Source organism: Petromyzon marinus, chromosome 77, assembly GCF_048934315.1.
Source record: "Petromyzon marinus isolate PM22_M1 ecotype Great Lakes invasive population chromosome 77, UKy_Petmar_22M1.pri1.0, whole genome shotgun sequence".
NCBI lineage: Eukaryota > Metazoa > Chordata > Hyperoartia > Petromyzontiformes > Petromyzontidae > Petromyzon > Petromyzon marinus.
In genome coordinates, this window is record NC_133743.1 from 3,418,304 (window position 1) to 3,436,472 (window position 18,169).

At 53.6% G+C, this 18,169-nt stretch overlaps 1 protein-coding gene across 1 annotated transcript; it reads right to left on the minus strand.

Annotated features, from left to right (window-relative positions):
- Positions 1 to 405: 405 nt before the first annotated feature.
- Positions 406 to 15,750, minus strand: LOC116957578 (uncharacterized). The gene is made up of 4 exons (XM_076056734.1): positions 15,648 to 15,750; positions 2,635 to 2,980; positions 569 to 1,004; positions 406 to 448 (listed from the first exon to the last, which is right to left on the minus strand). Exons 2-4 carry the CDS (start codon positions 2,852 to 2,854, stop codon positions 406 to 408), a joined length of 699 nt encoding a protein of 232 aa, XP_075912849.1. The 5' UTR covers positions 2,855 to 2,980; positions 15,648 to 15,750.
- Positions 15,751 to 18,169: the final 2,419 nt, after the last annotated feature.

Genomic DNA, 18,169 nt, shown 5'->3' on the forward strand with positions numbered 1-18,169 from the left:
ACGCCACCGGCTGCCACTCGATGACCGTCACGGTGCGGAGGCCGGGAACGCCGGGCGGCGTCGAGACCTCCTCCTCCTGCTCCTCCTTCTTCTTCTCCTTCTTCTCCTTCCTTTCCTCCTTCTCCTTCCTTTCCTCCTTCTTCTCCTCCTTCTTCTCCTGCTCCTTCTCTCCGGCCGCCGCGGCCGCGGCCGCCGCGGCCGAGCGGAACGACTTGCGCACGTGTAGGCCGCCCCGCCAGATCTCGTCGTGGACCTGCGTCTCCCTCGCCGCGGGGCCCGCTGGCGGACGGCTCCCCGGCAAGGCCTCCGCTTCCACGGCCGTCGCCACGGTCACCGCGGTCGTCGCCACGGTCACCGCGGTCGTCGCCACGGTCACCGCGGTCGTCGCCGCGGCCGTCGCCGCGGTCACCGTCGGCAGGTCCAGCGACGCGAACATCGACCGGGGCCTCTGGCGCGGCCCCGCGGACCGTCGGGCGACGACTCGTCCCTCCCCCTCCTCCTCCTCATCCTCATCCTCCTCGTCATCATCATCATGGTCACGGCTGTCGCCTCCGCGTCTCCCACGCACGCCCCCCCCTGCTCCTCCTCCTCCCCCTCCTCCCACTCCCCTCCTCCTCCTCCTCCTCCTCCTCCTCCTCCTCCCCCTGCCCCCCCTCCTCCTCCTGCTCCCCCTCCCGCCCCCCGTCGCTGCGTTTGCTGCTGCCGGGGTGGTGGAGGAGCGGCAGCCTCGAACATGGCGGCCAGGCCCGCGACGGACTTGAGTCGTGGGCGGCGGCCCCCGGGGTGGAGCTCGTCGGGCCCGAGGCTCACGGCCGAGGCGGCGGGCCGGGCCGGCGTCTCCGGCTCCTCGCCCACGCCGGGAGCCGCGGCGGCGGCGGAGGCAGCGGAGGCGGTGGAGGCAGAGGAGGCGGTGGAGGCGGTGGAGGCGGAGGAGGGGGAGGAGGAGGAGGAGGTTTTGCCCGGAGGATTCGTCTCCGTCGAGGGGGTGGAGGAAGGCTTGAGGCCTGAGGGAGGAGGAGGAGGGGAGAGAGGAGGTGAGAAGACGAGGTGGTGGGGGGGGAGGAGGTGGGGGGGGGGGAGGAGTTGGTGGAAAGGAGGAGGAGGGGGGAGGAGAGATGGGGTGGGGAGAAGTGTCCCATTAGCTGTTCTTCAATACAGTACACTATACACTACACTACACACTATACACTACACTACACACTACACTAATATATACTACACTATACACTACACTATGCACTACACTATACACTACACTATACACTACACTATACACTACACTACACACTATACTACACACTACACTATACACTACACTACTATACTCTACACTACTATACACTACACTATCCACTACACTATACACTACACTATACACTACACTATACACTACACTACTACACACTACACTACTACACACTACACTACACCACTACACTACTACACACTACACTACACTATGCACTACTAATCACTACACTACTACACACTACACTACACTATACACTACACTATACACTACACTATACACTACACTATACACTACACTATACACTACACACTACACTACACACTACACTACACTATACACTACACTATACACTACACTATACACTACACTATACACTACACTACACACTACACTATACACTACACTACACACTACACTACACACTACACTATACACTACACACTACACTATACACTACACTACACTATACACTACACACTACACTATACACTACACTACACACTACACTATACACTACACACTACACTACACACTACACTATACACTACACTACACACTACACTATACACTACACTACACACTACACTACACACTACACTACACACTACACTATACACTACACTACACACTACACTATACACTACACTATACACTACACTATACACTACACTACACACTACACTATACACTACACTACACACTACACTATACACTACACTACACACTACACTACACACTACACTACACACTACACTATACACTACACTACACACTACACTATACACTACACTATACACTACACTACACTATACACTACACACTACACTATACACTACACTACACACTACACTACACACTACACTATACACTACACTACACACTACACTATACACTACACTACACACTACACTATACACTACACTACACACTACACTACACACTACACTATACACTACACTACACACTACACTACACACTACACTATACACTACACTACACACTACACTATACCCTACACTATACACTACACTACACACTACACTATACCCTACACTACACACTACACTACACACTACACTATACCCTACACTACACACTACACTATACCCTACACTACACACTACACTACACACTACACTATACACTACACTACACACTACACTATACCCTACACTACACACTACACTACACACTACACTATACCCTACACTACACACTACACTACACACTACACTATACACTACACTATACACTACACTACACACTACACTATACCCTACACTACACACTACACTACACACTACACTATACCCTACACTACACACTACACTACACACTACACTACACACTACACTACACCTCTCTCCGTTCACCGTCGTTACCTGTCCCCGCCGCCGCTGCCGCTGCCGCCGGTAGCGGCCGCCCCAACAGCTCCAGGACGGTGCCCCTCACGGGCATGTCGGCCGACGTCAGGGCCCTCTGAAGGCCTCTCTGGCCACCGCCTCCACCGCCTCCACCGCCTCCACCGCCTCCACCGCCTCCACCGCCTCCTCCACCGCCTCCACCGCCTCCACCGTCGCTTCGCGGGGCGGCCGCGGCCATTTTGTTTGTGGTCGCCACGGCGACCGCAGCCCCACCCACCAGCCCCCGGCGGCCGTCACCGCTGCGAGGCGGCGGCCATTTTTGTTGTCACCGCCCCCGCGCTCGTCACCGATTGGAGCTCGCGGCCTGAGGGTCGGAGGGTGGGGGGGGTGGGTGGGTGGGGGGGGGTGAATAGATTAATATAACAACAACAACCACCACCACAACAACCACAACAACCACAACAACCACAATAACCACCACAATAACCACCACAACAACCACAATAACCACAACATCCACCACAACCACAATAACCACCACAATAACCACAACAACCACAATAACCACAACAACCACCACAACCACGATAACCACCAGAATAACCACAACAACCACAATAACCACAACAACCACGATAACCACCACAATAACCACAACATACCACAATAACAACCACCACAACAACAACAACCGCCATTTGTCACATAGTGGCGTGACGTCACCACGGCGCTTGTGCCAGGCCAGGTGCACGTTGAGGCCACTTGGAGTGTCAAACGCCCGCTGGCAGGAAGTCACGGGACAGACCCAGGTGATACGAGTCGACTGACTGAGATGCCCCTTACTAAAACCCAACAACCTGCTGTGCTTTAGCCACCCGGCGCTCCGCTCGTTGTTGTGAGCGTCGCTCCTCCGCCCTCCGTTGTTGTTGGAGGGCGACTGCCTCCAACTGCCCAGTAGCGGCGTCCTTCACGAGCCTCCTCCACAGAGGCCGATCTTGACACCGCTGGTACCGGTCATCGGCAAGTCCACTCAGCTCCACGTCCTCCTGTACCACATCACTCCATCTCTTCTCTAGCCCGTGCCGCACCCATTTAGCCTTCTACATCCGGCCGAACAAAAGCTGTTTCGGCATGCGGTGGCTGGGCATGCGGGCTACATGACCCAGCCAACGCAGCCTTGCCTGCCGGAGGAGCTCACCGATGGGACTTTGTCCAGATCTTTCAAGGATTTGTGAGCTCCTCACACAATCCAGCCTGTGGGTGGATCAGCCTAAATGTTTCTAACCGGCGAAGATGTTCCATTAGGGGGGTCCACGTTTCGCAAGCGTAGCGAAAGGGAGGGAATGACCGTGGCCGAGAATACCCGAAGCTTCGTGCGGAGCGACAGACCAGGTAGCTTCCACACAGCGTTACGCAACCGATGAAAAGATATTGCCGCTCGACTGATTCGGAGTGAGACCTCTGCTGTCAAACCGGAGCCGGTCATAAGCACACTGCCCAGGTATGGGAAACTCTCCACTCTCTCCCCAACTGCCCCATCACCGATTGGGATTTGTGGGGGTGGAGTGTCTGATAGCTCAAAATACCCAGGCAGGTGCTTAGTTTTGGTGGGGCTGATGGTAAGGCCCCACCTCTTAGTAGCAAGCTCCAGGTTCAGCAGCAGTGCCTCCAATTCCTGAGCGGCAATCACCGGATCATCGGCATACGTGACATGGTTGACCAATAGGGAGCCATCCCTGGACCGCACCCGGGAATCGATCAGTCTCCCATTGTATCTGCACCAGATGGAAATTCCTCCGGTACAGTCATCGAAGGCTTCGCAAACTACGTGGTCAAATAAGATGTTAAATAACGTGGGAGCCAGAGGACATCCCTGTCGCACCCCAGGTGAACATGGAATGGCTCTGACTCACGGCCATGTAGGTTTACAGTAGCCTGAGACTTACAGCTTCCTACACCTCACCGCCACGCTCCCATTCCCCGTTCATTCTTTTGTTCAAAAGAAGAGCCACACCCTGTTGTTTGGCAGTCTGCTGCCCCGAGTAGAGGACCGTCCACCCCTCATGGTGACAGGAGCCAGAGCCGGTCCACCGGACCTCCTGAATGCCGCAGAGATCCAGGCGGTACCGGTCCAGCTCCCGACAGAGGAGTGGGCAGCCTCTCCTCCGCAGTGAGCGTTCGAACATTCCACGTGGCCACCCGTAGTGGCTTTTCGTTGTTTCCGGAGGAGCCCCGAAGTTTGAGATTCAATCTCCTGGCTCCGCCAATTGGGGTTTGGCCAGGAGACGTCATAGACGCCTGTCCCCCCGGGGCCTCCGGCACAAGCTGCCAACAACAACCGCAGGAACCACCACAACCATAACAACCAGAGGAACCACAACCACAACCAAACCCAATGACCACCACCATAACAACCACAACAACCACCCCACAACCACAACCGTTAACTCCCACAATCGCCACCACAACCACAACAACCGCACAACACAACAACAACAACAACAATGACCACCACAACAATAAACAATGGCCCGGGACCAATCAAAGACAAAGATACCACCGGGAAGCCTGTAACAGACTGTTGGGGCAAGTGCTGTCGGGGCAAGTGCTGTTGTGGCAAGTGCTGTTGGGGGCAAGTGCTGTTGGGGCAAGTGCTGTTGGGGGCAGGTGCTGTTGGGGCAAGTGCTGTTGAGGCAAGTGCTGTTAGGGGCAAGTGCTGTTAGGGGCACGTGCTGTTGGGGCAAGTGCTGTTGGGGCAAGTGCTGTTAGGGGCAAGTGCTGTTAGGGGCACGTGCTGTTGGGGCAAGTGCTGTTGGGGGCAGGTGCTGTTGGGAGCAGGTGCTGTCGGGGCAAGTGCTGTTGGGGCAAGTGCTGTTAGGGCAAGTGCTGTTAGGGGCAAGTGCTGTTAGGGGCACGTGCTGTTGGGGCAAGTGCTGTTGGGGGCAGGTGCTGTTGGGGCAAGTGCTGTTGGGGGCAAGTGCTATTGGGGCAAGTGCTGTCGGGGCAAGTGCTGTTAGGGGCACGTGCTGTTGGGGCAAGTGCTGTTGGGGCAAGTGCTGTTGGAGCAAGTGCTGTTGGGGCAAGTGCTGTTGGGGGCAAGTGCTGTTAGGGCAAGTGCTGTTGGGGCAAGTGCTGTTGGAGCAAGTGCTGTTGGGGCAAGTGCTGTTGGGGGCAAGTGCTGTTAGGGGCACGTGCTGTTGGGGCAAGTGCTGTTGGGAGCAGGTGCTGTTGGGGCAAGTGCTGTTAGCAAGCGTCTGTGAAGACTGGCGCCTTGGCACACACAAAGGGTGGGTGGGTGACCAGCACCAGTCCCGACCGCCTTTGTCTCTCCAGTGGCGATGTTTACACATGGCACCAGGTACACATTTGAGGCTGAGTCGACCTAGGGGAGGCACATGTCCAGTTCGGATAATCGTCACTGGTGGTGTTGGCTGTGAGCGTGGAATCGAACCCGGGTCGAAGGGTATTCAGGAGACCCATAGACTCACTCACACAGAGACCCATAGACTCACTCACACAGAGACCCATAGACTCACTCACACAGAGACCCATAGACACACTCACACAGAGACCCATAGACACACTCACACAGAGACCCATAGACTCACTCACACAGAGACCCATAGACTCACTAACACAGAGAGCCATAGACTCACTCACACAGAGACCCATAGACTCACTAACACAGAGACCCATAGACTCACTCACACAGAGAGCCATAGACTCACTCACACAGAGACCCATAGACTCACTCACACAGAGACCCATAGACTCACTCACACAGAGACCCATAGACTCACTAACACAGAGAGCCATAGACTCACTCACACAGAGACCCATAGACTCACTCACACAGAGACCCATAGACTCACTAACACAGAGAGCCATAGACTCACTCACACAGAGACCCATAGACTCACTAACACAGAGACCCATAGACTCACTCACACAGAGAGCCATAGACTCACTCACACAGAGACCCATAGACTCACTCACACAGAGACCCATAGACTCACTCACACAGAGACCCATAGACTCACTCACACAGAGACCCATAGACACACTCACACAGAGACCCATAGACTCACTCACACAGACAGAGACACTCACACAGAGACCCATAGACTCACTCACACAGAGACCCATAGACTCACTCACACAGAGACCCATAGACTCACTCACACAGAGACCCATAGACTCACTCACACAGACAGAGACACTCACACAGAGACCCATAGACTCACTCACACAGAGAGCCATAGACTCACTCACACAGAGACCCATAGACTCACTCACACAGAGACCCATAGACTCACTCACACAGAGACCCATAGACTCACTCAGAGAGCCATAGACTCACTCACACAGACACCCATAGACTCACTCACACAGAGACCCATAGACTCACTCACACAGAGAGCCATAGACTCACTCACACAGAGACCCATAGACTCACTCACACAGAGAGACATAGACTCACTCACACAGAGACCCATAGACTCACTCACACAGAGAGCCATAGACTCACTCACACAGAGAGCCATAGACTCACTCACACAGAGAGCCATAGACTCACTCACACAGAGACCCATAGACTCACTCACACAGAGACCCATAGACTCACTCACACAGAGACCCATAGACTCACTCACACAGAGAGCCATAGACTCACTCACACAGAGAGCCATAGACTCACTCACACAGAGACCCATAGACTCACTCACAGAGACCTATAGAATCACTCACACAGAGACCCACAGACTCACTCACAGAGACCTATAGACTCACTCACACAGAGACCCAAAGACTCACTCACACAGAGACTCATAGACTCACTCACACAGAGACCCATAGACTCACTCACACAGAGACCCACAGACTCACTCACACAGAGAGCCATAGACTCACTCACACAGAGTCCCATAGACTCACTCACACAGAGTCCCATAGACTCACTCACACAGAGACCCATAGACTCACTCACACAGAGACCCACAGACTCACTCACACAGAGACCCATAGACTCACTCACACAGAGACCCACAGACTCACTCACACAGAGAGCCATAGACTCACTCACACAGAGTCCCATAGACTCACTCACACAGAGTCCCATAGACTCACTCACACAGAGACCCATAGACTCACTCACACAGAGACCCACAGACTCACTCACACAGAGACCCACAGACTCACTCACACAGAGACCCATAGACTCACTCACACAGAGACCCACAGACTCACTCACACAGAGACCCATAGACTCACTCACACAGAGACCCATAGACTCACTCACACAGAGACCCATAGACTCACTCACACAGAGAGCCATAGACTCACTCACACAGAGAGCCATAGACTCACTCACACAGAGACCCATAGACTCACTCACACAAAGACCCATAGACACATTCACACAGAGACCCATAGACTCACCACACAGAGACACACAGACTCACACAGAGACACACAGACTCACCACACAGAGACACACAGACTCACCACACAGAGACACACAGACTCACTCAGAGACACACAGACTCACACAGAGACCCACAGACTCACCACACAGAGACCCACAGACTCACCACACAGAGACCCAGAGACTCACCACACAGAGTCCCACAGACTCACCACACACAGACTCACCACACACAGACTCACCACACAGAGACACACAGAGACACACAGACTCAACACACAGAGACACACAGAGACCCACAGAGACACACAGACTCACCACACAGAGACCCACAGACTCACTCACACAGAGACACACAGACTCACACAGAGACCCACAGACTCACCACACAGAGACCCACAGAGACACACAGACTCACCACACAGAGACCCACAGACTCACCACACAGAGACCCACAGATTCACCACACAGAGACCCACAGACTCACCACACACAGACTCACCACACACAGACTCACCACACAGAGACACACAGAGACACACAAACTCAACACACAGAGACACACAGAGACCCACAGAGACCCACAGACTCACTCACACAGAGACACACAGACTCACTCACACAGAGACACACAGACTCACTCACACAGAGACACACACGGTATTATTTCACTGTTCAGCAATCACCGCAAGAGGGCACTCTAACACCGTGATAGCGATCTGTCTGTGTGTGTCTGTGTGTGTGTCTGTGTGTGTGTCTGTGTGTGTGTCTGTGTGTGTGTGTGTCTGTGTGTGTGTCTGTGTGTGTGTCTGTGTGTGTGTGTGACTGTGTGTGTGACTGTGTGTGTGACTGTGTGTGTGTCTGTGTGTGTGTGTCTGTGTGTGTGTGCCTGTGTGTGTGTGTCTGTGTGTGTGTGCCTGTGTGTACCTGTGTGTGCCTGTGTGTGTGTGTCTGTGTGTGTGTGTCTGTGTGTGTGTCTGTGTGTGTGTGTGTGTCTGTGTGTGTGTGTGTCTGTGCCTGTGTGTGTGTGCCTGTGTGTGTGTGCCTGTGTGTGTGTGTCTGTGTGTGTGTGTCTGTGTGTGTGTCTGTGTGTGTGTCTGTGTGTGTGTCTGTGTGTGTCTGTGTGTGTGTGTGTCTGTGTTGTGGGGAGCGGTAGTGTAGTGGTTAGCGCTACGCTGCGCTATGAACCTGGCGACCCGGGTTCGATTCCCGCTCACAGCCAGCACCGGTGACGATTATCTGAACTGGTCCCGGGCCTCCCCTAGGTCGACTCAGCCTCAAATGAGTACCTGGTGCGGTGTGTAAACATTGCCACTGGGGAGACAAAGGCGGTCGGGCGTGGTGCTGGCCACCCACCCCTTCGTGTACCATTCCGGCCTTCATAGGTGCTCGCTAACAGCACTTGCCCCTACAGTCTGTTAAGGCTACACGGGGGATCTTTGTCTTTGTGTGTCTGTGTGTGACTGTGTCTGTGTGTATGTGTCTGTGTGTGTCTGTGTGTGTGTGTCTGTGTGTGTGTCTGTGTGTGTGTCTGTGTGTGTAGCCACAGTGCCGGTAGCCTTCATAGGTGCTCGCTACTGACAGCACTTGCCCCCGACAGCCTACTAGAGGCTACACGGGGGAGCTTTGTCCCCGCCGGCATGTGTGTGACGTCACTTCCTCATGCACCCTCACATTACACACACACACAAAGACAAAGCTCCCCCATGTAGCCTGTAACAGACTGTAGGGGCAAGTGCTGTTCAGCGAGCCCCTGTGATTACCGGAACGGCACACAGAGGGGGTGGGTAGAAGCAACACGCCCGGCCGCCTTTGTCTCCCCAGTGGCGATGTTTACTACACCAGGTACTCATTTGAGGCTGAGTCGACCTAGCGGAGGCCCAGGACCGGTTCAGATAATCGTCAGTGGTGGTGTTGGCCGTGAGCGGGAATCGAACCCGGGTGGCCAGGTTCATAGCGCAGCGTAGTGCTAACCACTACACACACACAGACACACACACAGGTACACACACACACAAGTACACACACACAGGTACACACACACAGGTACACACACACACACAGGTACACACACAGGTACACACACACAGGTACACACACACAGGTACACACACAGGTACACTCACACACAGGTACACATACACACAGGCACACACACACAGGTACAAACACACACACACAGGTACACACACACAGGTACACACACGCATATGCACAAACACACACGCATTCACACCCACCTATATTTCGTAAATATGAAGAAATATAAACACACACACACGCAATAAACGTACCAAAGAAAAAGCTCCACCCTATAGCCTCTAACATGGTGTAGGGGCAAGTGCTGTTAGCAGCGAGTAGCAGCAGCACCTATCGGGGCTGCTACTGTGACACACACAGAGGGGGTGGGTGGCTAGCACCACGCCCGGCCGCCTTTGTCTCTCCTCTATATACACACACTCACTCACCCACTCACTCACCCACTCACCCATCCACTCACCCATCCACTCACCACTCACCCACTCACCCACACACCCACACACTCACCACTCACTCACCCACTCACTCACCCACACACTCACCCACCCACTCACTCACCCACCCACTCACCACTCACTCACCCACACAGCGACCCACTCACCCACCCACTCAACCACCCACTCACCTACACAACCACCCACTCACCCACCAACCCACTCACCCACTCACCCACCCACTCACCCACACACCCACTCACTCACCCACTCACTCACCACACTCACTCAACAACAACAACAACCGCCATTCGCCACTAAGTGGCGGTGACATCACCACGACGCTTGTGCCAGGCTAGGTGCACGTTGAGGCCACGTGAAGTGTCGAACGCCCGCTGGCAGGAGGTCACGGGGCAGACCCAGCAGGTGCCACGGGTCGACTGACTGAGACGACTGGCTGATGCACCACCTGTCCCCCCTACTGTGCCAACCTGCTGTGCTTTAGCCACCCGGCGCTCCGCTCGTTGTTCTGAGCGTCGCTCCTCCGCCCTCCGTTGTTGTTGGAGGGCGACTGCCTCCAACTGCCCAGTAGCATCCTTCACGAGCCTCCTCCACAGAGGCCGATCGTGACACCGCTGGTACCAGTCATCGGCAAGTCCACTCAGCTCCACGTCCTCCTGTACCACATCACTCCATCTCTTCTCTAGCTCGTGCCACGCCCGCTTAGCCCCCTCAATCCGGCTGAACAAAAGCTGTTTCGGCATGCGGTGGCTGGGCATGCGGGCTACATGACCCAGCCATCGCAGCCTTCCCCGCCGGATTAGCTAACCGATGGGACCTTGCCCAGATCTTTCAAGGATTTTTGAGCTCCTCACACAATCCAGTCTGGATAAACCCAGGATGGATCGTAGGCAGGCCAGCCTAAATGTTTCTAACCGGCGAAGATGTTCCATTAGGGCGGTCCACGTTTCGCAAGCGTAGAGAAGAGAGGGAATGACCGTGGCCGAGAAGACCTGAAGCTTAGTGCGGAGCGACAGACCAGGTAGCTTCCACACAGCGTTACGCAACCGATGAAAAGATATTGCCGCTCGACTGATTCGGAGTGAGACCTCTGCTGTTAAACCGGAACCAGTCATAAGCACACTGCCCAGGTATGGGAAACTCTCCACTCTCTCCACAACTGCCCCATCACCGATTGGGAGTTGTGGGGGTGGAGTGTCCGATGGTACAAAATACCCAGGCAGGTGCTTAGTTTTGGTGGGGCTGATGGTAAGGCACCACCTCTTAGTGGCACGCTCCAGTCTCAGCAGCAGCATCTCCAACTCCTCCTCCGAATGTGCAGCTATTACCAAATCATAAGCATACATAACGTGGTTGAGCAATAGGGAGCCATCCCTTGACCGCACCCGGGCGTCGATCAGCCTCCCATTATATCTGTACCATATGGAGATTCCCCCGGTACAGCAATTAAAGGCTTAACGAACTACGTGGTCGAAATAGATGTTAAATAATGTGGGACCCAGAGGACATCCCTGTCGCACCCCAAGGTTAACAGGGAATGGCTCTGACTCCCGGCCACGTAGTTTTACCCGGGCCCGCTCACCATCATGACGGTCCTTAATGATCGTGAGCAGAGGGTCAGGTACTCCAAAAGCACGAAGAACGACCCAGAGCCCAGGCCTACTGATGGTATCATAGGCCTTGACCAGGTCAATAAAGCAGAGATGTAGGTCTTGTTGGAATTCCCTAAACCTCTGCTGTAGCAGACGGACAGAAAATATGGCATCTGTGCAGGACCGCCCTTTCCTGAAACCGCATTGGGGCTCCGCAAGCCTCTCCTCAGCGTGCCTGGCAAGGCGATGTTGAATAATCCTTGCCAGGACCTTTCCCGGCACACTGAGGAGTGAGATGCCCCTGTAGTTGTTACAGTCTGTGCGGTCCCCCTTCTTAAAAAGGGGGACCACCAGGACATCCTTCCAATCCTGCGGAACCTGTCCAGTGGTCCAGACTGTTGTTACGTCATATAGGGCAGTCTGTGCACAAACGCCGCCCTCTCTCAGCATTTCGCTTGGGAGATCATCTCTGCCCGCTGCCTTTCCTGGTCTCAGACTCCGGATCGCCTTCAGTACTTCCTCAACAGATGGCACCTCAGCCAGCCACTCACAGGGGGTGACTTCTTCCAATATTTGAGGCACAGCAGCCTCAGCAGGGTCATCCTCACTATGTGCCACGATGTTTTCCTGGCTGAGGGATTTTCCCTCCCCCAGGACCTCACAGAAATGCTCAGCAAATCTGCAAACCTGTTCCTGGGGGTCAGAGATTGGGCCACCGTTTTTTCCCCTAATGATGGTAATAGGTGTGGCGCTGCAGATTACTTTTTTGATGGAGTTAAATAGAGATTTGTGATCACGGGCCACTGAGGCAGACTCCATCTCCTCAGCAATCCGCGACCACCACCCATCCTTGCAGCGCCTCACGGCTCTCAGAACCTCCGAGCGAAGGCTGCGGTAAGCCTCCTCATTCTCTGACCTGGGATTCTGTAGCCGATGAAAGTGGGCCTGTCGCTTTTTCTCAACCATCCTGAACACCTCCTCTGTCAGCCAGGGTCTCTGGGGAGGTCTGGACCGCGTAGCCAAAGCAGCCATTGCAGCTGCATGAGTCACAGTCCTAAACCTCGCCCATTTACCCTCGACATCAGGAGGAGTCGGGGACAATGCCAATCCCAGCCGCAAGCGATGATGAAATTCTCGCTTGCAACTTTCATCAGATAACTGAGACCAGGCCACTTTAGGTCAGAATGGGGTCCTGGGTGTACACCCACCACCGGAGTAGAAGAATGGCAGGCGCATCTTACAGATGACTAGTCGATGGTCAGAGGGCAGATCAGCTCCACGGTAGGTCCTGGTGTCAAGGACATGGGCTCGCATCCACTGGTCCGTCACTATGTAGTCCAGCAGATGTTCTTGCTTGGACCCGGCATGCATCTATGATGTTGTGTGGATGCGCCGATGCCGGAACAGCGTGTTGGTAATTACAAGCCCATGGGCTGCACAAAAATCTAGCAGCCTCCTACCATTGTTATTGAGCTGATCTGGCCCATGCCCTCCAATCACTCCAGACCAGGTGCCAGTATCATGACCAACTCGGGCATTGAAGTCACCCAACATGATGACTCTATCCCGAGGGGCCACTTTAGCCAGCACCTGTGACAGGAGGTCATAGAAGGCATCTGACTCATCGGCTTTGCCTGCATCCCTCCACGGATGTTCATCTTCGGTGGGGGCATAAGTAACCACGACCACCATTCCTCGCCTCCGGTTGATGGGAAGGCGAGCCCAAAGTAGCCTGGGACTTACAGCTTCCCACACCTCACCGCCACGCTCCCACACCTCCTTCATTCTTTTGTTCAAAAGAAGAGCCACACCCTGTTGTTTGGCAGTCTGCTGCCCCGAGTAGAGGACTGTCCACCCCTCATGGTGGCAGGAGCCAGAGCCGGTCCACCGGACCTCCTGAATGCCACACAGATCCAGGCGGTACCGGTCCAGCTCCCGACAGAGGAGTGGCAGCATCTCCTCCGCAGTGAGCGTTCGAACATTCCACGTGGCCACCCGTAGTGGCTTTTCGTTGTTTCTGGAGGAGCCCCGAGGGTAGATATTCAATCTCCTGGCTCCGCCAATTGGGGTTTGGCCAGGAGACGTCATAGACGCCTGCCCCCCCGGGGCCTCCGGCACAAGATTATTAGTTACATATTTCAGTTTAACTCGTGGTTTAGTGGTAATTAATTGAAGGTGGAGGGGCTACCAGCAACTCACACCCGTCTAGAGCCCCCGTTTAGCCCCTGTGGTGGACACATATGCCATGAGGGGAGGAGCCAATCAAAATTGGACCTCCCCCCACAGCACTGTCCACGAGTTGCCCATCCGGCACCGCGAGGAGGTAGGGGGTTGTTTTGCCACACACCCACAGACTCACCCACATAGCCACCCACTCAGCCACTCACTCACACACTCATCCACACACCCATACACTCACCCACACACTCACCCACACACCCACTCACTTACTCACCACACTCACTCACTCACACACTCACTCACAAATAACAACAACTGCCATTCACCACTAAGTGGCGGTGCCGTCACCACGACGCTTGTGCCAGGCTATGTGCACGTTGAGGCCACGTGAAGTGTCGAACGCCCGCTGGCAGGAGGTCACGAGGCAGACCCAGCAGGTGCCACGGGTCGACTGACTGAGACGACTGGCTGATGCACCACCTATGCCCCCTACTGTGCCAACCTGCTGTGCTTTAGCCACCCGACGCTCCGCTCGTTGTTGTGAGCGTCGCTCCGCCGCCCTCCGTTGTTGTTGGAGGGCGACTGCCTCAAACTGCCCAGTAGCGTCCTTCACGAGCCTCCTCCACAGAGGCCGATCTTGACACCGCTGGTAGCGGTCATCGGCAAGTCCACTCAGCTCCACGTCCTCCTGTACCACATCACTCCATCTCTTCTCTAGCCCGTGCCGCGCCCGTTTAACCCCCTCGATCCGGCTGAACAAAAGCTGTTTCGGCATGCGGTGGCTGGGCATGCGGGCTAGATGACCCAGCCAACGCAGCATTGCCTGCCGGAGGAGCTCACTGATGGAACCGTGCCCAGATCTTTCAAGGATTTGTGAGCTCCTCACAAAATCCAGCCTGGTTAAACCCAGGATGGATCGTAGGCAGGCCAGCCTGAATGTTTCTAACCGGCGAAGATGTTCCATTAGGGGGGTCCATGTTTCGCAAGTGTAGAGAAGGGAGGGAATAACCGTGGCCGAGAAGACCTGAAGCTTCGTGCGGAGCGACAGACCAGGTAGCTTCCACACAGCGTTACGCAACCGATGGAAAGATAATGCCGCTCGACTGATTCGGAGTGAGACCTCTGCTTTTAAACCGGAGCCGGTCATGAGCACACTGCCCAGGTATGGGAAACTCTCCACTCTCTCCACAACTGCCCCATCACCAATCGGGAGCTGTGGGGGTGTAGTGTCTGATTGTACAAAATACCCACACACAGACAAATAAAGACAACAACAACAACCGCCATTCGCCACTAAGTGGCGGTGACGTCACCACGACGCTTGTGCCAGGCTATGTGCACCTTGAGGCCACGTGAAGTGTCGAACGCCCGCGGGCAGGAGGTCACGGGGCAGACCCAGCAGGTGCCACGGGCCGACTGACTGAGATGACTGAGATGACTGGCTGATGCACCACCTGTGCCCCCTACTGTGCCAACAAAGACACACACACGGAGACAAACACACACGGAGAGACACACACACAGACACGAAGACACACAGGCAGACACACACACACACAAAGACACACACGGGCACACACACAGACACACACACTGAAGGTCACCACCAACAGGAAATCCTTACCACACACAAACACATGTACAGTGCGGGCAAAAAAGTAGTTGATCCCCTGGTAATTTTGTACGTTTGTCCACTGATAAAGAAATGATCAGTCTATAATTTTAATGGTAGGTTGATTTGAACAGTGAGAGACAGAATAACAACAAGAAAATCCAGAAAAATGCATGCCAAAACATGTTATAAATTGATTTGCATTTTAATGAGGGAGATAAGTATTTGACCCCCTCTCAATCAGAAAGATTTCTGGCTCCCAGGTGTCTTTTATACAGGTAACGAGCTGAGATTAGGAGCACACTCTTAAAGGGAGTGCTCCTAAACTCAGCTTGTTACCTGTATAAAAGACACCTGTCCACAGAAGCAATCAATCAATCAGATTCCAAACTCTTCACCATGGCCAAGACCAAAGAGCTCTCCAAGGATGTCAGGGACAAGATTGTAGACCTACACAAGGCTGGAATGGGCTACAAGACCATTGCCAAGCAGCTTGGTGAGAAGGTGACAACAGTTGGTGCGATTATTCCCAAATGGAAGAAACACAAAATAACTGTCAATCTCCCTCGGCCTGGGGCTCCATGCAAGATCTCACCTCGTGGAGTTGCAATGATCATGATAACGGTGAGGAATCAGCCCAGAACTACACGGGAGGATCTTGTCAATGATCTCAAGGCAGCTGGGACCATAATCACCAAGAAAACAATTGGTAACACACTACGCCGTGAAGGACTGAAATCCTGCAGCGCCCGCAAGGTCCCCCCTGCTCAAGAAAGCACATACACATGCCCGTGTGAAGTTTGCCAATGAACATCTGAATGATTCAGAGGACAACTGGGTGAAAGTGTTGTGGTCAGATGAGACCAAAATGGAGCTCTTTGGCATCAACTCAACTCGCCGTGTTTGGAGGAGGAATGCTGCCTATGACCCCAAGAACACCATCCCCACCGTCAAACATGGAGGTGGAAACATTATGCTTTGGGGGTGTTTTTCTGCTAAGGGGACAGGACAACTTCACCGCATCAAAGGGACGATGGACGGGGCCATGTACCGTCAAATCTCGGGTAAGAACCTCCTTCCCTCAGCCAGGGCATTGAAAATGGGTCGTGGATGGGTATTCCAGCATGACAATGACCCAAAACACACGGCCAAGGCAACGAAGGAGTGGCTCAAGAAGAAGCACATTAAGGTCCTGGAGTGGCCTAGCCAGTCTCCAGTACCTTAATCCCGTAGAAAATCTGTGGAGGGAGCTGAAGGTTCGAGTTGCCAAACGTCAGCCTCGAAACCTTAATGGCTTGGAGAAGATCTGCAAAGAGGAGTGGGACAAAATCCCTCCTGAGATGTGTGCAAACCTGGTGGCCAACTACAAGAAACGTCTGACCTCTGTGATTGCCAACAAGGGGTTTGCACACCAAGTACTAAGTCATGTTTTGCAGAGGGGGTCAAATACTTATTTCCCTCATCAAAATGCAAATCACAGAAATAGGTTTTACCCTTTTAACTGGCACAAAAACTGACACCTTTATTCAAGGCATCATGCCTGCAATAACCACAACACAAGCAGTCAAAATGCACACAAAAAAAGACAACTCTGATAATAATAATAATAATATTGGCACTGTCCTTGAATTTGATTGGTCCACACCCGAGACGGATTTTCTTAGAGCCCTTTAGTCTCTCCACTGGTGTTGGACCAGAAGACGCCAAAAGGCGTACAACTTTAAAAACAGCGCACTATCAGAGTTATTGAGGTGCTTGGGGTGAGCCATTAACATTATGAGACCTCCTTTGCCAGCAACAAGATATAGGAATAGGTTTTACCCTTTTAACTGGCACCAAAACTGACACCTTTATTCAAGGCATCAACTTTTCTACAATAACCACAACACAAGCAGTCAAAATGCAAACAAGGGTAAAACCTCTTCTTTGGTTCTTTCGGTAAAGTCACCGCCACCACGTAGAATGAGAATAAAATAATAAATTGATAAAATACAATAACACGATAATATTCTCACGACGTTTCGGCCACAACACAAGCGGCCTTCATCAGGTGAAGGGACGAGACTGTCTGGTAGGACAGCGCTGGAGTGAAAGAGCCACGTTCAGATCACGGCCTTTAAGCTGTGTGAGAGGAACAAAGCCGTGATCTGAACGTGGCTCTTTCACTCCAGCGCTGTCCTACCAGACAGTCTCGTCCCTTCACCTGATGAAGGCCGCTTGTATTGTGGCCAAAACGTCGTGAGAATATTAT